Source organism: Sphaerodactylus townsendi, linkage group LG06 (genome assembly GCF_021028975.2).
Source record: "Sphaerodactylus townsendi isolate TG3544 linkage group LG06, MPM_Stown_v2.3, whole genome shotgun sequence".
In the NCBI taxonomy this organism is placed as follows: domain Eukaryota; kingdom Metazoa; phylum Chordata; class Lepidosauria; order Squamata; family Sphaerodactylidae; genus Sphaerodactylus; species Sphaerodactylus townsendi.
The window spans coordinates 47,512,430-47,536,945 of record NC_059430.1 but is presented as its reverse complement, the minus strand read 5'-3'; the positions used below and the strand labels follow the sequence as shown (position 1 = coordinate 47,536,945).

At 41.3% G+C, this 24,516-nt stretch overlaps 1 protein-coding gene across 1 annotated transcript; it reads left to right on the top strand.

The window, feature by feature from the left end:
* Nucleotides 1-149: 149 nt before the first annotated feature.
* On the top strand, nucleotides 150-15,771 carry LOC125435897 (FYVE, RhoGEF and PH domain-containing protein 6-like). The gene is made up of 4 exons (XM_048502375.1): nucleotides 150-1,230; nucleotides 12,082-12,247; nucleotides 13,978-14,045; nucleotides 15,705-15,771. The coding sequence occupies exons 1-4, from the start codon at nucleotides 185-187 to the stop codon at nucleotides 15,754-15,756; spliced, it is 1,332 nt and encodes a 443-aa protein (XP_048358332.1). The 5' UTR covers nucleotides 150-184; the 3' UTR covers nucleotides 15,757-15,771.
* The last annotated feature ends 8,745 nt before the right edge of the window (nucleotides 15,772-24,516 follow it).

Here is a 24,516-nt window from a genome sequence, read left to right as displayed (position 1 = left end):
ATTCTGACAAAACATCTTGTCCTTTTGGTGTTCCAAAATGAAATCTGTCAGCCGGAAGAAAATGTCAGACATCTCTTTAGACTGTAGCACTGTGTGTTCTGGTCCAAACTGTAGTGGATGATACTGGTGCATATTGACTGCTAGTGATAACAAGACTTGCTTTATAAGGTGTAACAATTTTTCTATGAGCTTGCCTAAGCAATTAAAACTGTCATGCAATCAGCATTTGCCTGCCTTTAATAGCCTTGATTCTTCACAAAGGAAAGAAGATAAAGATGCACATTTTAAAAATGAGAGTTCGCTAAAAATTATTCCTAAAAAGCCTCAAAGGCATAGCCTTCCTGCAGCTGGCCTGTTGAAAAAGGCTGCCTCCGATGAATGTGTAGAGAAAAGGACTTGCTTTCTTAATGAAGAAACTTTGTCAGAGACAGTTTTGGAGGGACAACGAGTAAGACATTTATCTGCCAAAGTACAAAGTACATTGCTATCTTGTGGTGTTCCAAAATCATCTCTGGAAAAGCCTATCTGGAAATTACCTCATCCTATCCTTCCATTTTCAGGCAGTCCAGAAGCCTTAAAAAACACCAAGAGCTCAAAAAGCAATGATCTTCCATGTGTTGTGACAAAACCTCGAGCCAAATCTTTGTCCTCTGTAGATATGGACAGAATAAACAAGCCCCAAAGAGAGACTCAGAAGAAAAGTTCATTAAAGAAATTCCTAAACATGAAATTATCTGTTTGTATAATAAAAAGTGACTTTCAGAGGTTTTTGGCCAAAGGCAGCCAATCTGCAGATAATACTGCTGTTACTTTTTCTAGCAGGGAAGGATGTGGCAAAAACTGGAATGTAACTTGTGCAACCAGTGGAAAAAAAACTAAACCCTCAAAGGCACATTCTATAGAAAAATGCAGCCCACCCTCACAAAAGGGTAAGCAAATATCAAGGAGTCGAAACGAAATGCCAGCTGATCAGACACCACTATCTGTAGATGAACAACCTTCCACATTGCATGGGCACTTGAATTCTTTTTCACATGACCTCACACCAGAATACGAAAATGTGAGCCATTATGAGGCAATCACAGACTATGAAAACTTGTCTTTTGCATTAACTGAGAAAAATGCATGTTTTGAGTGGCAGAATTCTAGTAATATTGAAGACCACGACACCAGCATATATGAGGTGGAAGAAGTATATGAAGCCACAAGGAGCTACTCCAAGTTTAGCAGGTAATATTTTGGGGTTGGGAACACAAAAGTACATGTTGAATTTTGGATAATCACTGTGGAACATGTCATGGTAGCGGGTCCAATTTACTTGTACAAATAATATTTGGATAGTGTAATAGTAGAATCTTTTTATCTGAACCTATTGCATTTAATATGGTCTAGTTTAATATCATTATACATTATGTACAGTAAGTTGACTCTTTTAGTCCTGACAAAAAAGTGACAGGTGCAACTAAGACTGCCAGATTAATGTAATTTTATATGAGGGCTCCCAGTGGGGGTGGGAATCCTCCATCGCAAGTGGGTTCTTCACCACTGCTCAGCTGTTGGCTGTGGGGAAAGGAGAGTGAATAGGAGGAACTTTGCAGTGTCCTGACATGTTGTCATCACCTCTTGTCAGCCAGAAATTGGCATGTCACCAGGGAACACAGGTTAAACCATAGAGTTTTGCCCAAATGCCAGAGCATCCCCTGGCAACATTCTGATGTCACTTCTGACTGCAGAGAGGGTCCTCTCAGTGGCCGTTTCTGCATGACCCTGCTGCGGGGATGCATTGGCGTAAACACGGACGGTCCCGGTAGGGGCAGGGAAGACGGCGCAGCCTGCGCAGAGGCTGCACCGTCCCCCAAATGCCTTACCGTCCCTCCAACCTTCCGGCACGTCACCCAGGCCAGGGGAAACGACCCTCTGCCCTGCGCGACAGCTCTGGAGTCGCAGGGCGGGGGGCGTGTCCCCTGACCTGGGCAATGCGCTGGAAGGTTGGAGGGATGGTAAGGCGTTCGGGAAAGGGGGGGAAATGGCACCTTCCAGCTGCTGCCGTTCGCACGGCAGCAGTTGGAAGCTGCTGTTTCCGAAAAACCTCGGTCAGGGAGTGAGGTTCAGAAACAGCAGCTTCGTGCCGCTTGGGGGTTGCGAGGCCGTGCGAACCCCTCCCCAGGGACACTGTTTTTAGCGCCCCTGGAACGCTGTATTCCGCCCGTGCAGAAACAGCCAGTGTGTCATTGGTGACATAGTGACAGCACCAGCAAGAGTCTCTGGCGTAAGTATTTCTGCTGCAACCCTGTTTTTGGGTGAGTAAAAGTTTAGATTTTTGAACTGGTAATTTATGTGCTAATTATTTTGCAGGTTATTTTGTTAATTTGTAATAGCTGTGTCCTATAGTTGTTACAGAAAACAGAAGAAACAGTGATCATGCAAACTTATACTAAGTCAGACCATTGGTCTGAGTACATCCTAGTTGTGCTTCCTGACCATAAGTGAATCTTGGCTTTTAGATAGACAATGGTGTTTCCCAACGTCCAAGTAATGCTAGTGATGGACACCTACATCTGTTTGTAAAATATGTGTTCTATTGCCACGCATGATGAGGGTCAGGCTTGAAAGCATAACTTAAATCTACTAATTTATCTTCATAGGTCTCATAACAACATTACATCATCTATTCAATCAAGAAATGTATGATCCAAGCATATATATGACAAAATACATGAACTTGAATTTTCATATGTTGTTTTTATATTTGTTACACTGCTTTGAGCTGTGTTTCAGGCTCAGATACTCTCTTTGTGTCCAAACTTTCAAGCACTAAGGTGCAATAATCCTTGAACTGTATTAGCTCTAATTTCCCATGTGCTTGCACCCATATGTCATCAGCGAGGAACCTAGCAATGCTTTTTACTTGAAATCTCCATAAACTCTCAATGTGTATACACTTGTCTCAGTGTTCTTTCATATTTCTATTTCTTTTAAGTCTTTAACATTTTATGCATAGAGTAACAAGCATGAAGTAAACAGTGACATATAGAACATATTTCTATTTGTTACAAACTGCTTAAAGGGGCAATATGTATAGTGAAGTTTGTGTCAGAGAAACTTTTGACTTCTTGGATAACAGCTAGTTTATTTCCCCCTGGGTCCATATACTGACTTCAAGACCTGGTGCAAAAAAACTTTGTTTGGTCGTGGTGAAGGAGGGTGGCTGCCCATAGGGAGATGGGGGCGGAAAACTCAGATTTTGCACTGGGCTACATTTTCCCTAGCTACACCTTTGTGTGAAACCCTCAATTGGGGAATGTCTTGCACAAAACTTGCTAAATTCTACATGCCAGATGGATGAGTGGCTATGGCTTGCAGGGGAGTGGTGTGTATCAGGCTAAGACCCTCATGTCATCTTGTTTGAATTTAGATCCTGTTTTCTCTTTGAATTATATCAACTGATGCATTTTTTCCTAAAACAATTTCCTAGCTGATGCTTATATAGGTTGCTTCATTGCATTTTAAAATATCAACAATTTATTTTTCATGTGAGCTTCTTCAAGCATTTTTAGTGGAGAGAGTAATGAACTAAAATGTTTGAAGTGATCTTTCAATATGTGTGAATAAGTTATAAGACTCAATAAAAACTGTCCTCAGTCCTTGTTCATAATTTATAGTGAAACTGAATAGGAGTCCCTCTAAACCCATTCTTTATTGTTATAAATCAAACAAATACAATAATAATAATTCACTTCAGTGTGTGTGCCATTAAGTCACAGCTGACATATGGCAACCCTGTAGGCTTTTCAAGGTAAGAGATGTTCAGAGGTGGTTTGCCATTGCCTGCCTCTTTGTGGGCTGAGGGAGTTTTGAGAGAACTGACTGGTTAAGGTCACCCAGCAGTCATTTTGTGGAGGAGCAGAGAATTAATCCAGGTTCTCCGGAATGGAGTCTACTGTACTTTGGATCATAATTCTGTTTAATAAGGCCTGCCTTTTGGAAATTCAGTTAATCTTTTAACACTTTTATATATAGGCCCACAAGATTTAATTGAGTGAAATATAGTTTAATCTACTTTAGCATTAATAAACAAAATTATCCCTTGGTTCAATCAGATTCCCAAACTATTGTAAAAGAGAATATTACTGATGGATCATTCTCTACAAATTTTTGATCAAGTATTGTCTTGCATGTTAAGGGAAACAGTATTCTTTAGGACACTTACAGTTGGGTGGTCGTAGTATACAAGCCTATTTTAATCTAATCCATCAATTAAATGCCAAATGATGAATTGCTTTAAATGTTTATTTGGTTTGCACTTTATATTACATTATCTTAGAGAGAGAAAATATGGCCCTTCTTTCCTACCCCCCCCCCTCAATTTTCCTCATTGTGTCTAGCTCATGGCTGTGTTCCATGTAATAATTGAATTGCTCCATATTTTGACTAATGCACTTTCAGTCCATCATCAAAATATAGTAGTGATTGTTTGCAAGTGGTTTTGCTGTTTCACAATAAAATCCAGTTGCAAAGTGCACTGAAAGTAGATTGAAAGTGCATTATTCAGCATGTGTAAAAACCCAGACAAGAAGCATAATCTGGAAATGTTTTTCAACAAAATAGTACTAAAAGGACTGGAACTTTTTTTCTGTTTTCCAACATAAACCTTCCTGTAACAACAGCACAATGGTATATGAGTAGGCCTATCAGGTACCCACCAATGGATAATCAAACTCCAAGTAATTATTTTCAAGGCCTGCTTACTGTAATCTGGTCTATGGGTGGAAGCAAAAAGGAAGGGGGTGATCTTTGTCATTGTGCAGTGATGTCACTTCTGGTACAACCCAGATACTCCATCATTACATGATGACAAAGATCGACCCCCCTCCACACATACACTAAGTACCTCCCTCAGCTTCCAAGCCATGTAAAATCAGACTGAAATGAAAGGTTTATTTGCATGAGTGGATAACAGCCCTTTTCCTGTATGTTATTCTCAGCACTTGCTACCTCAGGAAATACAAATCATTTTGGAATGTCCCTTCTCTTTCCCACATGTGAGATTCCAAATACACTTAGGACTAATTTTTAAATAACTTGTATAATCAGCTTTTAGAAAAGGATATTATAAAATTTAGGAGAGAAGGGGGTGGTAAGAACTGAACTGTAAGGATAAAGTTGTATTCTTGTATAATAAACAGAAGGAATTAGTGAACCAGAACTATGACTAACTAGTGCAAGTTGGAAACTTTATAGACAAGCAAGTCATCCAGTGGTAAAACTGTTTCTAGATTCTTCAGTTAGAATGGTTCACTGCTTTTTTACAAATCCAGTTAATGAAAAAAGTCCTTGCGGAGAGTTGGATCTAGCCAAACCTCTTCCTGCCATTCATGTGTGGTTATTTATGGTCATTTGTATCCCACTTGTCTCTCAATGGAGACCCAAACAGGCTTTCATAATTCTCCTCTCCTCCATTTCCCCCCCTCACAATAACTCCATGAGATACTCCAGGCTGAGGAGTACATTACTGGCCCAGGATCACCCAACAAGCTTCCATGGCAGAGTAAGGATTCAGTCCTGGGACTCCCAGTTACTTGCACACCACTAACTACTACACCATGCTGACTTTCAGTTCATGGAATAGTTTTGCTCCATGAAGGAACTTTCAGAAAAAATCAAAATCCCATACATCTCAGTCAAGGTTCAGATGTTATGCTTCTTTCGAATGCAGTTCAGAAGACTGGGAAGAACATTGAATTAGGATATATTGGGTGAAATGCAGAGTGCTAGGGAAAGATATGCATCAAGACAGAGCACATTATCAGAAGCGTGTTTAAAATCCCAAAGCAATAGCAAACTACCTAAAGCTGACAAAATCACTGTTATGTTTAGACCTGTTTCATCCTTACTACTACTACTACTACTACTACTACTACTACTACTACTACTATTTATTATATTTATTATATTTATAAACCGCCCTCCCCCGTAGGGCTCAGGGCGGCGAACAAACAAATAGAGCACAAATAAAATAAAATTTTAAAATAGTTATTAAATATGGCTCTATATGTTAAAATCGACCCCCATTAAAATGCAGCATCTATCAAAATTACCGATGGCGTCCTACTCGTAGTCCCCTAAGAAAAGAGGGGGAAGGAAAGAAGAGGGAGGGGGAATGGCAGGGTCCACAGATTTTAGAAAGGGGGGGGCATCAGCGGCCGGCCTCCCCAAAGGCCCGGTGGAACAGCTCCGTCTTGCAGGCCCTGCGAAACTCATTAAGATCTCGCAGGGCCCGCGTAGCTGGAGGTAGAGCGTTTCACCAGGCAGGGGCCATTTACCATTTCTTTTGCTGTGACTGAAATGGTAACATGTGAATGGATCTGAGATGACTACATCTGAATGTTCAAGGTTCTGCTGATGATTTCAAGACTGTTCAAATGTTTAAGAAAGTGGCTGGACTATTCCAATAAGCACATGGTGTTTTTAAATCAAACTTGCATAACATGTGTCTTTTGACATTTTGATTGGGAGGTGCTGCCATAGTATTTGTTTGTAAAGTGATGGCTAAAGAGCTAATACCTTTCTATGAACTGGGTTTTAAATAGACTACACAGTGCACCTGATAGCTCATTTATTTAAAATACTTGTATATTGTCTCTACATTGGCCTGTGCCCACAGCAGTTTGTGTCATGTGCAGTGCAATTATAAAATCAACCTGCAATCAATAAATAATAGCATCTAAAATAAGAAGCTAACTACATCAACTTCAACAGCTAAAAACAGCGGTACTACCTCAAAATAGCAGCCAACTAGTACAGTAGTACAATTGGAAAACAAATGGAAGGGGAAATGACCCTTTACTCATCAATAAAAAAATCTGCTGATTTTTTTAAAAAAATGGTTTGTTGCCAAAAGCCACTCAGGGATGTTGGCAGACACTGGAGGGGGGAAGACACTGGAGGCACATCTGGGGAGTGACCTCTGAACAAGCCTTGTCCCTCGTGGCCTGCCACCTCACCTCTGAAGGTAATGGATCCTGGCTGGAGGCGCAAACCTCCTCTATGGCATGTAGCACCTCTTAACAGCTGTGTGTGGTTCCTCAGAAAGCTTGATGTGGCCTCAGGGATCCATGCTGTAGTCAAATCCAGGTTAGACTGCTGTAATGAACTCTACTGGGCCCATGTGCCAAAAACTCTCGCAGAGCCAGCAAACAAAGGAGAGAATTGACCAGAGAGGTATTAGGCTAGAGACACTGAGAACAAAGTGGGCCCCCCGCGGGAACTTCTGGCACCTCAGGGGCTCCCCTTGGTTCCTTGGGCTAAGAATCAGCACTGCGTACTGAGAAAAATGGTCTGGCATGCCCAGTGGCAGAGGGCCAAGGGGGCGGCGCGGTGCGTCGTGCACCAGGCAAACGCCTGGGGGGGCGCAAAATCACCCCCTGGCCCCTCCCCCTTTCCTCTGCAACCCCCCCCCCCCCCGTGGTGCACACACACACCTCAACCCCCTTTCCACACTTACCTACGTTCCTTTTCTTTTTGTAGTACTTTTTGAGGCTGAAAAAAGCGGCCTGGTTACAGTTCAGGGGAAAAACTGCCTGAGGAACTTCAGTTCCCAGGAGACCTTGGGGCTCACAAGGTCTCCTGGGAAGTATAGTTCGTCAGGCAGCTTTCTCCTTGAACTGTAACTAGGCCACATTTTTCAACCTCAAAAAGTACTACAAAAAGAAAAGGAACGTAGGTAAGTGTGGGAAGGGGGGTGGGGTGTGTGTGTGTGCCGCGGGCGGGGGGGGGGGAGCGGAAAAACACTCTGTGCACCGGGCGCAGTTTGGCCCAGCTATGCCTCTGGGCATGCCTCTTTTCAGCATGCATTGCTTACCCCTGTGTTAGGATGCCTTCTTTTGTACCAAAGGAATTGGGAGTCAGGACTTGTAATAATATAAGAACTTGCGTATCACACTGGGGCAGTATATTCCTATCCTGATTTACATTGTGATTTGCACTATTAGACACTATACCTGATGACCATTTCTACTAGATAAAGATTTGATTAGATTAATTTTAGAAATGAATAAACTTGTCACCTTATTTCCCAATAATCAGATTTTAAAATTAAAAATCATTATCATGTGTATTGGCTGGTCACAGGAAACCTCTGGAGGTCAGACATTATCACTGAGTAGATCTATGTAATCTAAACTGCCTCCGGGGATCTTCTTCCAAAACTTCCTAAAGGGAATGTTTTTGGATTCTTGCATTTGTGCAGAGAGAGAGAGCCATGCATTACTTCCTTTCCTGGCTGTTTTCCCATAGGTAATAGAAGATGATCACAGGAGCCTCTAAAATAGTTAATTTCTTACTGGTGGGAATGGTGCAACTCTTCAGTACTTTTTTCAGTCTTATAGATGCTGTCAGGGCTTTAGTGAATAAATAAGAGTTCCTCCTTGTCCATAAGGCTGCGTGTATGCACAAAGGAAGACAGCTGTGCATTTAAGTTCCCCCCACCCCACCTGTAACCTAGAACCAAGATAAAAATAACAGAACCACCAGTGCAAAATAAGTACTAACTGTTCAAATCTTCCCCCAAAAAACTGAATAGGATCATGCTTTATGGCTAGCCTGCTTTGCTGAGGCAGGTTGCAGAATAAAAGCAATGTACTATGCAAGAGTGTTTTTCATTTTCACTACCTGCCATAAGCTGAAGGATGAGCTAATGTTAACGCAAGGCATGGAACACTGCTGTTGTTGTTCTGGTTGTTGAACTGATGCATTAGACTCAAATTCCTTAGCATAGCAAACCAGAAATGTCACTTTGTGTCTGAGAGGCGGCTAGCTCATATGATCTGACAGGGTATTCTTACTCAAAGAATTAATGCGGTGACTTATTGGTGACTTGTTTCACATGACTTCTAATGGAAAATTTTCTCTTCCCAAAAAAGCTCAGTGTAGCAATCATTGATATAAAAGGAGTGTTCAGAGTTTTAAATGCAAACTGGATTTTCGTAACATATCTCTTAAGAATTTGTTTGTGTCATGTTTGAGAAAGCAGGTGTATAACTGGGATATTTTGACTGGAGGAAAGGGTTTCTCATAGACATTGGCCTACAGGGAAACATTTAGCTCAGGGGCAGGGAACCTTTAACACTCAAAGAGCCATTTGGACTCATTTTCCTCGGGAAAAGAAAACACTTGGAGCCACAAATAATTTTTGACATTTAAAATAAAGATAACACTATATATATTGGGGTTTTTTTTACCTTTTACTCCTCTCATTCTGAGAAGTGCATGGATGCGCCCGCCCTGCTGCCTGCCGGGCGGGCAAGGATGAAGCTGGCGGCTCAGCCTTGCTGGCCGCCGGGAAAGCGCCCGCCCCACTCCAACAGGGCGGGCAAGAGGGGAAGCCCGCGACGCGGCCCAGCAGTTGGTGCGCCCGCCCTGCTGCCTGCAGGGCGGGCAAGGATGGGGCCGGCGGCTCGGCTCGTGGAGCCACAGTGCAAGGGCAGAAGAGCCGCATGCGGCTCTCGAGCCACAGGTTCCCTACCCCTGATTTAGCTGCATATCTTTTATTAAGTTGTTAAACAAACCCTGTAGATAAGGATAAGAGTATTGGACAGGTTCAGTTTGGCAACAAACCAGTTGAAGTTCAGCAAGGCTGCCTTCAGTCTTTTGGGTGTCCTGTTCAAGATGCCCTCCAGTGCCTATCTCAGTATGCTGCCCCCTTGCGAACTTGGAGGAAGAAGCAGAGCATGTATTTCCCAGTTTGTATAACTTAGGTCAGTGACAGCGAACCTTTTTGACACCGAGTGCCCAAATTGCAACCCAAAACCCACTTATTTATCGCAAAGTGCCAACACGGCAATTCAACCTGAATATTGAGGTTTTAAAACGGTTGGCTCCGAGGTGTGCATTACTTGGGAGTAAGCTTGGTGGTAGTCGTTGGCTTTGTTTTGAAGCAACCATGCAACTCTTCGAACTGGTGAATCACGACTCTAGGAGGGTTTACTCAGAAGCAAGCCCCATTGCCAGCAAGGAAGCAACCAAGCTTACTCCCAGGTAAAGGATCACGCTTTAGTTCTTTGCATGAAAATCAGTGGGGTTTAACAGTGCTTAACAGGGTTACCTATACTGCTTCCTCAAAACTGGGTCTTAGGTTTAATGCTAATAATTGAGCCCAGCGGCCCAGGCCAGCCTAGATGTGGGGTGTGTGTGTGTGATTTCCCCCCCACATGATGAACTCTGTTTGCGTGTACCCACACCCGTGCCATAGGTTCGCCACCACTGACTTAGATGCACTCACTTAGTGTGGACTCATTGCAGCATGGTGATATTACTAGACAGCAACACACTTTGACTTAACTGCTACCTTCAGAGGTGTTATTTTTTAAAACTCAGTTAAGGCACGATACATTTAACTAAAGGGCTTTTGATTTCACCTGCACCCAGTATTGACAGATATAACAACTTGCTCTGTAGAAACATAAGAAAAATTAATTCTTAACTGTTATTATTGATACATTTCACCCATTTATATGTTAAATGTTATTTCATGATGATCTTCTATGCCTCAAAGCTGCAAGTCATCAACTCCTTTTTTTCTGTTTTACGTGTTTCCAGTTATAAAAAAAAATAGGTAAGTTCCTTTCTCTAAGCAACAAAGTGAGTTTAGCCAACTCAGCTCACTCTAACAACTTCACAAGCCATTCTTCTAATGTAGGTATAAGTGGATTTTTCCATTTTTGCGCATATAGAGTTCAATTGTCTTAGTAAGTTTATACCGGTTCAAAAGTACATAAGTTTTGGCTCTAGGGTCTAACAGGGTGTTTCTTCTATTTGTCAGAATCATTATACCTGATATTGCAGGGAAACCTGGTATTGCAGTGAAAGTGTGATGATTTATTAGGCTGAAAAAGCCTCTGGGGCTATCCTTTGTGTGTTCATGGCTCAGACTAGCTTTAGACAGAACAAGACCAGCAAAGGAGTTTTTGCTGATACTATCAGTATAGCCTAGCTAATTTTCACTATTCTGTTCTGTATCCTATGTAAATATACACCGACAATGAATTATAGTCCATTTAATGTGAAAAGAAATTACTCCATACAACATTTTGTTTATTTTTCCAAAATATTTGGCAAATTTGTTCCTAAGCATTGTATGTATTTTATAACATTGATTATTGTAGGATGGTGAGTGTCTGGAGGAAGCCTGTTCACAAGGTCAATGTGTCCGCTCAGTACTTCTGACAAGATAGGAGTGCCTAATAAAAACTGATAACGTCTTATGCCCCAGAAGAAAAACCTCTTTTATTAATTATAACATCTGCTAGAAGTTCTTATGTTTGTAGTCTTTGACCAATTCTGTTGCTAACTTTTGTGCATGTAAGGGGTTGTATCCAGTGATAATTTTCCACTGGCAAAATAGTTACCTCTGTGGAGTCAGTGTCTGACTTCTGTCTTCTCACTTCATATATCACTCATGAACCCAGGAGCAGCAGTTCAAAAGATGCAGTGGGCTGCTGGGGAAAGAACTAGATTCAATTTCTCAAGCAAAGCTCCATTTCTGTTGTTTGGATGCAGCCTAATCTGTATATTAACTGCTTTGTATTTTGAGAAATTTATCTTAATTCATGTGTAGTACCAAGGTGCTTTTGGGTGACCGCATCAAAATGAGCATTTGGAACTGAGAAATTGCTGTGCCTCAGAAAACAAAACAGGTTAATGAAAATATCTGTGTCCTGAATGATTTTGACTATTGCCAGTTGTAATTATTGATAATAATTGGCTAGAGAGAGTTAGCTTTGCCTTGGAAAATTCCAGGAGATTTTGGGGTAATGTTTGGGGAGCTGAGGTTGTGTGATTTCATAATCTTCTCTTTAAAGCTGCCATTTTCTCCAAGGGCACTGATTTCAGTAGATAGAGATAATTCTAGTAGAACTCCAAGCCTTGCGGTCTCTCCCCCCCCCCCCCCCAATAAATTACTGTCCCTTTCTCTCTTGGAATTATGTTAAGGGGCTCAGAATAAACTCAGCCATTTCTGTAATGAGCAGTGGTGCATTTCTCTTTCAGAATCAAAGTCAAAGTGAGTGAATATATGTTTTCTAGGCCATCCACAGAGGATCCTGATGATTCCGGTTTGATGCTTGGAGATCTGCATTCTGATGAAGAGATTATATCGAGAGATGTCAACAGTTCAGATGATGAAGATGATGATGATGATAGCAATTCAGATTCCAGCAAAGGGGAACATGATACACAAGAAAATAATCAGGTAGGAGTACATTGTCCATTTATTGAGTTTTGGAAGGCTTATTATTAATACATAAAAAGAAATATAAATAAGTTAAAAACGTAAACTATATATTACGTAAATAAGTTAAGATCGCTTATTGACAACCAATTTGGGAACCCTTGCAGTCTGTTCTAGGATTACTGTGGAATTGTTGTTTTAATAAGTACACAGTCTTTTGCTGGTCAGTCCAGTTGTCTGCCAATTAGGTAGGGCAGTAGTAATGACATTCTTGCTTCTGTATAAAGGGGGCAGTGATGCAAAACATGGTCCACAGATTCTTCACAGTGCATCTCACAGATGCACATTTCTTTCGTGATGTGGATTTTTTTTGCTTCTTCCCTGTCTTAAAGAGGAGGGCAGGATGTTACATCTGGCTAAAGAAAAGGCCCAGTGGAGTTTGGGATCCGAAAGGACAAACAAATATTCGGCCATGCTTTGAGGAGCCATATGGAATACCAAGGAAAAGAGGGGAACAAAATTTACTGGGCTGGGCAAGGAGGGATTGATGTTCGAACTCATACAATCTGGCCCTAATGTTTTTATGAAGTTCAGTTGGTGATAGCATGGCCAACATGTCTAACGATAGATCAAGAACATGAAGCTTTGCTTCAAGATAGGCCCACCAATCCAAAGAATGTAAATTGGTTAGGGCCAGAGAAGAAAGACTTTGGTCTCCATGTCTAAAATTTGTACTGATGATTAGTCAACTCCATTATTTCCACTCATGGAAAGAGTCTTTCCTTGAATTGCAGACTTCTCCATGAGGCAGTTACCTTTTATATCTTGCTATGTTTTCTATTATCAAAGGGTTTTTCCCTCTTTCTACCAACTTTTGTAAAACGTTCCTAGAAAGTCAGAATAGACAATCTATGCCTTTACTTCAGAGCCTATTTTTTTAATCTGTTCACTTACGTGAATTCATGGGAAAGGTCTTTCTTTCCCCCCCTTGCTTCACCTAACAACGTTGTACATGGAATTGGGGGTGATGGTGGATCAAAGTTACTAACAATCTGCATCTTCCTCAACATTTTTAAAAAGTATCTGCAGCTGTGGAGGAAATCAAAACCATGTATATATGGTTAACGATTTAATTTCGTTAGGGTCTTTTTTCCCCCTGCTTGGTCTAACAGACATTTTGGACCTTGGTGATTTTTTGGAATTACAGTGTATATAACAAGTATTTTTTCCATTTGGTTAAAGGGCAGAACACAAGGTTTCTTTGTGCCTGTTGAAAAGAAAAAGAAATACTTTGATGGTTTATATCCCAGCATGTCCTGTCTGAGAAAGTTGTCTTTGGTAGTGTCAGCAGTGTTTGTCTCTGCTTCCAATCATCTTCTACAAGCCAAGAAAGGAATGTCTGTGTTCTCCTTATTGTGAGCCCTAATTGGAGAACCAACATATGCGATATCTTAACTCCCATTTCTTTCAACAGATGACAGATGCCATTTTTGGAAGCGAGGCTCAATTAGCTTTCCCAAGTAGGTAGAAATGAAGGGAACTGGCAGCTAACTGAACATTAACATTTAAATGGAACTCTGTCTAATTATAGTCTAAACATGAATCTGCTTGCATTTTGAACCCTTGAATTCAAATGGAGGTTACAACTGTATGCAATAATAGTGTAACGGACTTTATGAATAAGATTCAGAGCTAATTAAAACACTCTCTTGTCGTCATTTTCATTCTGTGAAGTTTAATTTTGCTTGCAGGCTAAAGCAGCTGGGAAAAAAACAAAGGTTTACCATATTGCTAAAGAAATCATGAGCTCAGAAAAAGTGTAAGTATCTATTCTGCATGCAATGATTTATATACCATATACAGTCGCATATAAGTCAAATTTTTTGTGCTGAAAAAGCCCCCCTCAACTTATACGTGAGTCAGGTGTATTTTAAAAAATATTTTAGGGTTTTTACTTTGTCGGCCTCCAGGGGGCGCAGTTTCTAGGCTAGTGACACCAAAATTTCAGGGATTTTTCAAGAGACTCTCCTGATGATACCACTTAAGTTTGGTAAAGTTTGGTTCAGCGGGTCCAAAGTTATGGACCCCCAAAGGGCGTGCCCCATCCCCCATTGCTTCCAATGGGAGCTAATAGTAGATGGGGCTACATTTTGAAGTCCACGCAACTTTGGACCCCTTGAATAAGCTTCACCTGCTGAATTATTATCATCAGGATAATCTCTTGCTGATACCAACCAGGTTTAGTGATGTTTGGTTTAGGGGGGTCCAATCTTATGGACCAAAAAAAGTTTAAGTACCTCATCTCCCAGTATTTCCAATAGGAACTAATAATAAATGGGGCTACATTTTGAGGAGTCCATAACTTTGGACCCCCTGTTAAAATTCATAGAACCTAATTGGTATCATCAGGAGGGTCTCCTAAAGATACTTGGAAATGTTGATACTGCTAACATAAGCATTCCTCCCCTGACCCAAAATCCAGTTTTGAAGGATTTTAACTCTTGTGTTTTAGCTTGGTTGCTGATTGAGCTAAGGTTTTTGTACTTCTAAAGCAGGGGTCCCCAAACTTTTTAAACAGGGGGCCAGTTCACGCATGGCCAAAGCCCAGCCGGGGGCCGGACCAAGTGCCACCCGTGGGGGGGGCACCATCCATCCGCCCTCGACCCGCCCCTGGCCGAGCCCCCCACCCCCGCGGTCCCCTTCCAATCTGGCCCTGAAGCTCCGCCGCCTTTCTCTCTCCCCCCTTTGCCGCATTGGTACGGTCCCCTCCGGCTGCTTGAATGAGGCAGTCTCAGCAGCTTGAGGCTGTTTGTAAAGCCTGGGAATTAGGGGTGCCAAGCTCAAGGGGCGCCTGGAGTTCAGCACCCGGCCTCAGGTTCGGCACAACCCTCAACAAGTGGCTTGCGCCAGAGGGGACCATACCAATGCGACAAGGGAAGGAGGAGAAAGGCGACTCTGCATGCCTCTCTCCCCTTGCTGCGTGATGGCACGGTCCCTCCGCCTGGAATGAGCAGCGTGCATGGCCTAATGTGTTTTGTGAAACCTGGGGAAAAGAAAGATAGAGAAGGGGATCCATTTCTGCCCAGAGGGCGGATAAGAAGTATCTTCAGGGCTGGTTTGAGACGTAATTAGGGACCCCTGTTCTAAAGAGATTATTGTTGAGACCACGTTTGTTTTGTTGAGCCTCTTTTCCCTTTGCAGAGCTAGGTTGCTGTTCTTTGAAATAAATATTCAAAAACATTTAACCTACTGATGCCTCAATCAATGTAATTTTATTGGTATCTATTTTTATTTTTGAAATTTACCAGTAGCTGCTGCATTTCCCACCCTCAACTTATATGCGAGTCAATAAGTTTTCCCATTTTTTTGTGGTAAAATTAGGTGCCTCGACTTATATGCGGGTTGACTTATACACGAGTGTATACGGTATGTATTTTACTGCAATTGAAATAATGTGTGAATTTTATTTTTTTAACAGGTTTGTAGATGTGCTAAAGCTCTTGCATATTGTAAGTATTCTGCTCAAATGATTGAGAAATTATTTGTAAAAAAAACTTACATAAATTGCATTAAATCAGGTTATTAGTGTCTTCCTGTAAAAACAGCTGGATAGCCCAATTAAGTCACTGTAAAATGCTCTGAACTGCTTGGAACTCTTCGTAACTCTTCGTAACTCTTTGAGATACTTTAATTTTCCTGTTGACATGGAAGAATTGGTAGAAGCTTCACACTAAATATATTGGGTTTTCTTAACATTGCCTGGCATTTAGGGGAATGTGTCTGGGCTTGGACCAATGTTAATAAAAAGAGAAACATTGAAATTAGGCATGAGGCTGGAAGTAAGGAATTCATGTACATTCCCAATTAGGTCAGAATGCAGTAGAGCAGGAGGGTGCCTTGATTCTTCACTGTGTACAAAGGTGAACACTAAGGAAATGTAAAGCTAGTATAATACAGATTTAATTTGTTTGTGGCTGTCATCATTAATGTTCTGTTGTGCAGGAAAAGAAAATAATATAACCTGTCAGCTTTCTGTGACTGAAATATTTCTTGGTGATTTACATGTTAGTAACTGAGGGGGACAAGGGCACTGTCACGTTTAAGAATCTGCTCTTGGAAGGCATGGAAATAAATTGCTCAAGTCTACACAAATGAGTGTTGTTACAGCTTCATGCTGTGATGATGTTTTCACTCTTGTTACCTTCATTGCCTTTGCTTAGAAAGTGTAGGCTTTCTAAGTGTACTTTGAAGAGCATCCAAGTAAGGGAAAATGATACTCAAATTATTTGGGTGTGTTCCTATTTAGCTAGGCTTTAAAGGAATACAGTTTTCAACTGGTTTTTTTCAAGTGTTAGAAAAAGTATGCGAGTTTAACTTGTTTGATAGCCAGGTTTGAATATGACTGTTCAGGTTTTGCTGTTTCTTTGGAGTTTAGAGGCTGGGGCTGCCTTGTCAAACAAGAGGCTTCTCAATTTAGCTACATAATGAAAAGTTTGACCTATATACAAATATAGATCAATACAAAGACTGCAAAGTTCATATTCTCATATTGAACTCTATCGCCAATTTAGGAATTGTGGAGTGGGGAGGTACTTGTGTGTGTATGGCTGCTTGCACAACCCCAGTTTTATTCGAGTTTTGATAATGGCCAAATGGGAAAGCATAGATTAGACCACCATTATGCACTACAAAGGGGAGAGCCTTGCATTTTATTCTCCACCCTGCCACCCACCCAGAAGAAGTTGTTAGTGGGACTGGCCCCCGCCTCACCTGTTTCCAACCTTATCTGTGTGTAAAGTGCTATCAAGTCGCCAGCTGACTTGTGGCAACCTCAGCCAGGAGCTTGAGACAAGTGAGAATCTGACATGGTTTGCCATTGCCTTCCTCTGCAGAGTATTCCTTGGAGGTCTCCCTTTCCTTAGAGGCAGGCACTTGCTCAGCTTTCAAAATCTGTCGAGAGTTAGATTGGCACCATGCAGCACTTTCCCTCTTCTACAACTTTGTAGCACTTAATTTTCGATTTCCGCATTACCAATCTTTTCCCCTTTCACTCTCTTCTTGGTCTCCCTTTCAAATTGCTTATTTGCCCTCTCTTATACACTTAACTTACTGGCAGAAATGCTTGCCATGCAGTACTTTACAGCATCGCATGTGAGACAGACCTGAGTTGATGAAACAGGTTTATTAGACGTGCAGAGTGCGCCGCTTGTTCCTTCAGAGACTTGCCAACTCCGGCATACTCTGATTTATAATGGATTTGAATCCTCTAAAATTACAAAATGCTTCTGATTGCAGGCATTACAAAGGACTTTGGAATGAAGCCAGGATGTTTGGTATCTTTGTATATGCTGTTTGATAGAAAAATATCTTTAAAAGAGAGGAAGGGCTGCACCTTGCTGCAAAACTATCCTAGCGATGTTTTGGAAGAGAGTGACAAGTATCTAAGTAGGCAATAACTGAAATTGTATCTTGCTTATCAGTGAGCTAGGAATAGAGGCACCTGGACAACATTGTTTATTTGAGAGTAATTGAGCCTTTCCTGGGACTCACCTGAAAGCCAAATGTTCATATTGATATTTGATGTGATAAAGCTATGGATACTGAGAGCTTGACAGTTATGCTCTTACTATTTGGAAGCAAAGAAATAATTAACTTCTGAAGTAATCATCAGTGAGAAAGGGATTTTGTATTTTGTACAGCCATTCAGGGTATTTTAATACCTATACAAGTTAGTGCAGAATAAAAACAAAAAAAAATATATATATATATATATATATATATAGAGAGAGAGAGAGAGAGAGCTTTTATATGTACTGCTTGGCTATTATATATATTATGTGTGCACATGTATCTGCATGCATTTTGTTAATTTGTATTCCTGACAAATCTGAAGGAAATACTGGCAGCTCTCCCTTTAATATATGGAAATAATGAGCAGCTAGAAGGTTTTTGTATGAGGAGATCAGTATGGTTGCCAGGTTAGGACGCTTTTCTCTTGGCCTTTTATCAATATAGGGCTGATAAGAGAGCAGAAGTAGAAACATCACTGTTTGTCTGTTTGAAGAAAGAACTTAACTGGCATGCAACCAGTATTCCTTAGCTAGCTGTAAGTCTCAGGTGAGGAAAGGTGGACTATAAATAAATAGAAAATAAATTGAAAAAAATTATTTAGACCAACAAAGGAAATCTATTCAGTGCAAAGATCAGAAACGTTAAAACCATGAGGTGGGATGGAGTATCCTGCTGTGTACATTTTTTGTGCCTGTGTTCTGTGCCCTTTAAGCTGACACACTCAGCAAGTCTGACATAACATGATGCTGCAGCTACTTGAGGTTCCTAAAGGCACTAAGCCTCCTGTCAAGGAAGAATGAGGATGCCTCAGATGTAGCAGTAATAATAAAACACAATGTAAGCTTTTTCTAGAACTCTTTGTGTTTCAGATATTTAGCTTACACTTGGTCAGCGTGACAGTCTACTGACTGTTATTATAAATCTCTGTGTTTACATACTGTCCACCTTCAGTTGCAGCTTATAGCATAAATAAATTCTCTGTCCACCTATTTGTGTTCTAGACTGATTTTGCCTCTTAACTGTTATTTCTGGAGTGAAGCCCCTGCTGTACAACTTAATAATTTCAGGGAATTACATTTACTTTTTTGTGTATGTTCAGACCATGGCTCTGTTGTTTCCCATGGCCTACAGCAACTGCCTTTTGTGTGTGTGTGTGTGTGTGTGTGTGTGTGTGTGTGTGTTTTTGTGTTTGTGGAAGTAGGGGCAGCAAGGGAGAAGGTGTGTATGTCAAAGAAGAGAAGAAAGAACTGTTATGTTAATGCTTAAGCCAAAGAGCCTTTTTAGTCTTTAGCACTGCTTATGTACTCATGAATAAAGTATAGACAGAATTAGGGCATAAATGCTGATCTGGCTTGTACCAGTTAAGAGTGCACAAATTCCCAGGATATTTTGTCACAAGAGTTCCTGTATTCAGCATGTTGTATTTATTCAGCGCCTCTGTGGGCCTTCTGTGTTCCATCTGGGTTTTATTAGCCATAGTCATTCCTTTAGCTCTGGGTATGTGAGGAGGCAACATTTTAAGGTCACAAAACTACACCAATGTAATTATGGCAGTTAAGCTTTGTGTTGCTAGTTGATTCACAAGATATAAATAGGTTAGGCAATTTATTATTAATTGAAATTGAATGCAGCAAGTCTCCAGTGTCAAAAAAGCCTCCATCTTATTCCTCCTCAAGTCACCTACTCTTGACAGAGGAACATGAAAAGAATAAAGTAGGAAAAATTTGAGCCAATACATTCTTTCTTTTTGCCTCTTTGGAGTTTTTAGCATAGGAACCCATACGACATAGACAAAATTGCTGTCTCTCATATCTATGCAACTGACATTGTTTTTCATCACGCTTGACTGAAACCAGACCTGCTTATTCACTGGAGTGAATGAATGGGAAAAGAGCCAACAGTCTTTTGTGCAACAAAGGCAAAAAAATTACCACTTTCTTTGATCTTTGGCCTAGGACAGATGGGAGTACAGAGATGCAATTCCTCTTTTTCTGCAAAGAATACTTGTTCAGAATCAAGGCCACTGGTTCATTATCCTTTTAATTCACCTGATTCCCCCCACCCCTCAAAAGTAGGATTTGTAGAAAGGGGTTTGGTACCTACATAAAACATTCTAATCAACATCTTCAACTCAACAGTATAGACTACTGGGAGGAGGGGATTGTTCTTACAGGATCAGAAAGACAAAGCATTCAGATTTGATCTTGAGCATTTAACAGGGTGAGGGGCAAGGCTGAGGCAGAAGGCAGGCAACAAGCCTCCCCAAAAATTATTTGGGGGAAGGTGACCCAGACTCATTCTGCATATTACTCAGCAAAGGGTGAGCTGCAAGAAAGCAATGGCCGAAGACTGGCAGTGTTGTGCATCTGATAGGGTAGCCCACTGTCAATGGGAGCCAGAATTGGTATAGTGGTTAGCAGTGTGATGTGCTCCAATCCTGAAAAAAGTAGGTTGTGCTTTATTCCTTCATATGAAGCCTGCTGGGTGACCTCAGATCTCTCAGAACTCTGGCAGCCCAGACTTAGGTGAACAATGGCAAACTAACTCTGAGCGTTTTTTGTGTTGAAAATTCTGCGAGGTCACCGTAAGTCAGCTATGACATGATGACACTTTGCAGTAAGTGGTGGTGGAAAATGCCATCATATCACAGCTGACTTATGGTGACCCTGTAAGGCCCTGGCAAAAGATATTCAGAGATAGCTATATTAACCTACAGAAAGTGGATTAAAAGGTATGAGATGATGCAGTAAAAGCAAAGGGGTACTTACTATAATAATTGTGTAAGATGGGCCAAGACAGCATTCTGTATCAATTCAAGTCGACACTTTTCAGGAGCCACACTCATGTAGAGGCAATTGCAGAAATCTAATCTAGATGTAGCCAGGTTACACACTACAGTGGGCAGATCTTTTCTGCCCAGGAAGAGTCCACAATAGTGAACTAGTCAAAGCAAGTATAGATCACTCTGGATCACAGCTGCTACCATTGTTTCTCGTATGCATTTTTCCAGAGGGGCTGTTTGTTGTTTTCCTTTTGTGTTGTCATAGGATTTCCGGAGTTCAGTGGCACATGCTACCAGAGGCAACTTGGAAAGCCAGTAATTGAAGACAGGATCCTGGATCAGATTTTTGTACTATCTACCTCTGGCTGTATGAGCTAAATCGGGACCTCTTGAGAGAGCTAGAAGAACGGCTGACTCACTGGTAATTTTATGCAGAACATACATTCTTGTTCTTTTTTCCCCTCCTTTTTTTAATAGTGGATGTCAGTCCTTAAATAAATGAGATGAGTTCTTATTCTTTTTTTACTGCATATTTAGAGAGATTGCCTGTTGAATAATCTTGAGCAAATTACAGGGAACCAAGAGTAAGTCCCTTCCCTATTTCCTCAATATTCTAACACCAGCTCATTCATAGATAGATAAACCTGAATACCCTTATCAGTTGGCTAGGGGTAGATGGAAATGTTAAAGTGGGCCTAGGGGTACCACAGGAGTAAACAAGGTGAGCCTTTGTTTTATTATTGTTATTGCCACTGGCCAGATTTTGATTAAGTATCCCCTCTGGACTTAGCAGCAGCATAGGGGCTGCTCAGCTCTGCTTGACCTGACTATTTGACCCTTGCTAAATTAGTTTCTTCCAGAGCAGCAGCCCACTGGGAACTTTCCAGTATGTTAAAGGACCAATCCTCCCTTGGTTTTTTAGCTATTGTGGTGATCCCTAGCCCTAACGACTATCCATTTTACCAGATGGAGAACACTGATGCAGAGTGTGTAGAAGCGATCCCTGTGAAAGGGTCATTTGACCCCCAAAGGGGTCCCGACCCCCAGGTTGAGAACCACTGCTTTAGACAGACTTTGGGTTCTGGGCTGAAGAGGATCCCTGTCTTTTTTTTGCTCCAAAGGTAGTCCTTCCAGGTATTAGGCTTGAGAAGTGGGAGGACTGCCTGTTCCTCTAGCTTCTGGGCTGTAAGATGGCCCTTCCCATTTGTGGGGTGGGAGGCTTACTAGTGGGAGAGAGAGTTAGAGCGGAATATTCCCCTCTCCCACTGCATTCTGCAGATGCTAACTTTAGCAATTCACTGTGTGAAATTCTAGGAGTTAACCATCAGAGAAGTGCAGATATTTTTGTTAGAAAAGGACCTTACTTGAAGATGTATTCAACTTACGTAAAAGAATTTGATAAGAATGTAGCTCTCCTAGATGAACAATGCAAGAAAAAAGAGACCCCAGTTTTGCTGCTGTTGTTCGAGATTTTTGAGGTAATAATTTTTTTGTCATGAAGATAATAGTTCTTTCTAAGAGTTGCTTTTATTCAGATTATTTGTACATAACTACAGTATCAGAGTAAAATATATGTCCATAATATTTGATTGTGCATTTTTCACTAGTTACAAAACATGAGCAAATGGGGCCTAATGCAAAATCAAAACTGCTAGAGGCACTAGTGTGCAGTTTCTGATTTCATGCTTTTTAACAAATTGTTGAGAGCGGTAGAGTACACTATTCTTGGGACTAAAAATATAATTATTTTCATGAAGGTTTTTTGGTCACGTGACATGGGAGCTTCTCCCTAGAGATAGTAGGCAGGATTGCATCAGCTGTAGCAGAGATAGCGACCCTATTTGCTCTGTGGCCATCAAATGTACTGTGACTGAGTTTTAAGGACTATATTATTGGAAGTTGATCAGCACTGTTCATAGTCTTAAGGTGTTCTTATGGACAAAGGTGAGTTATAAACCTACAAGAATATTGAGCAACAAAAGTGAAAGAAAGTGAAAATAAACTAGAGAGATCTTTTTTTCCCCTCATTTGCAAAGTGTTGACCTCAAAGTCCTGTGTCCAGAGTTTTTGTGGTGTAGATGGAATATTTAGAAGCAGGTCAAACTCTTGACTAATGCTCCGTTCATTTGGGATTAAATGTTATGTAGTACAGAGTCCAAGGCCTTGTGCCTATATGTTTTCTTTTTAGCACTTGCCTGGTTTATGGACAGCCCCATTCAAGGAGCCGTTCGCCTGGCCATGGTGCTGCAGCTTCATAAGTTGCCTCTCCTTCAGAGGTTTCCTGTGGTGAAGCAGGAAGGCTGGTAAAAAGAAGCAGAAAAAGCCTCCCTAGCATTAAGAAGCCCCCATTGGGCTGCATGGGCTTACGCCATTGTTTTTGGTGACATCAGAAGCCCTGTTAGCCAGTGTAATGCTGCAGGGGGAGGCCCGGGGGGGGGGGGGGGGGACGGCTGACTAACATTTGCCATGCTCTCAGCCCACTCTGCTACACCATCGGCAGGAGGTGGTGCTGAGACACTGGCCACGACATCTGGCTTTATATTCCAGTTCTGAAGAGGGAGGAGCATACTGGCCGAGATCACATCCTTCCACTGGGGAAAATGCCCTGGGGAGGGCAAATGCACCGGCGCAGCCTTCCATACAACTCCCATGGACAGATTCACTCCGCCCCCCATAGGAATGCGAATTTTAGAGTTCTGAAATGTAGAATTAATTTGGAGACATGGCACTTTCGATTTATTAGGCAGAAAAATTGTGTTTTATAATGTTTTGCAGCTACTAGCGTGTGACCCAGAATTGTAAGCAATTTTTAGTTGACTTATACGGGGAGTGGTACAGGTGGGTGGGAGTGATCAGGACTTTAAAGCTGACTATGGCCTCTCAGGCTGACTGAGTAAATCTTAGTGAAAGTATGGTTGCAATCCCAAGGACACTTTCTTGGGAGTAAACTCTACTGAATAACATGATCACTTCCATCTGAGTATACCTGCTTGGGATTGCTTCCTCATTTAAGAAAAGACTACTAAATTGGAAGTCACCCTATGGTTTTCCTGGTGGTTTGTATCATGTATGCCTCTTGAGTAACCTGCTTAATGTGTCATCATGCATTGGCTTGTTAAAGAGAATGTTGGCTTTCTGGGTGTTTTTGTATTCTAGATGAGCCCCCGCTGTACTGGCTTGGCACTCAAACACTATTTGCTCAAGCCTGTTCAGAGGGATCCCTCAATACAGGCTGCTTTTGACAGGTAAGAGAAAACTTGGCCGAGGGGCAGCTAAAAGCTGTTTCATCTGTACCTTGATCACAGATTGTTATTTACCTAAATTTGGATGTGTGTAAAGTTGCAGGTACATTCCTGGAAATTCTGCTGGCTTCTACTCTGGGGCTGATAAAATATGCAAAGGAAATATTCTGTTGATTCTACTGACTTTTCTGTTAGGTAAATGCTGATATTATGTATCAACATCACGCCTGTGATGTTTCACTATGTTTCCTGAGCTGTTTGGCCTGGTTTTGTTGTTTGGAAAAGGAGCAGTATTGATTTCAAAGAGAAGGAGGGTGTGCAAACTGATACAATACAAATATTTGTCTTATGCCAAAGGCTTATAGCATGAATTATAATTCTGGCCACGTTAACAAGTTAGCTGGAGGTTTTTTTTTAGAATTATATTGTGTGCTCCTACTCCCCCTTTAATTTAACAACAGTAAGTAATAGGCTTCTTCTGCCCAAGTTTTTTTGACACCTGTTTTTTAAATGTATAGGGGTGTAGGCATTTAGCATATTAGACAGATTACTGTTCTTAGCATTTCCACAAGAAGATATGAACAGTGGTGCCTTATTCTTGGGCTTTTTCTCTGATGTTTTGCAATAGGCTATAAGTGGAAAATCCACCCCCCCTTGACCATCAGTTTTTTATCACTCTTATAAGGAAGTTTATC

Bases quoted from the DNA above. Each gene is read 5' to 3' on its own strand.
- LOC125435897 (XM_048502375.1), top strand. From the start codon at position 185: ATGAGCTTGCCTAAGCAATTAAAACTGTCATGCAATCAGCATTTGCCT. The intron at 1,231-12,081 runs GTAATATTTTGG...TATGTTTTCTAG, and splicing joins AGCTACTCCAAGTTTAGCAG to GCCATCCACAGAGGATCCTG. The intron at 12,248-13,977 runs GTAGGAGTACAT...TTTTGCTTGCAG, and splicing joins ATACACAAGAAAATAATCAG to GCTAAAGCAGCTGGGAAAAA.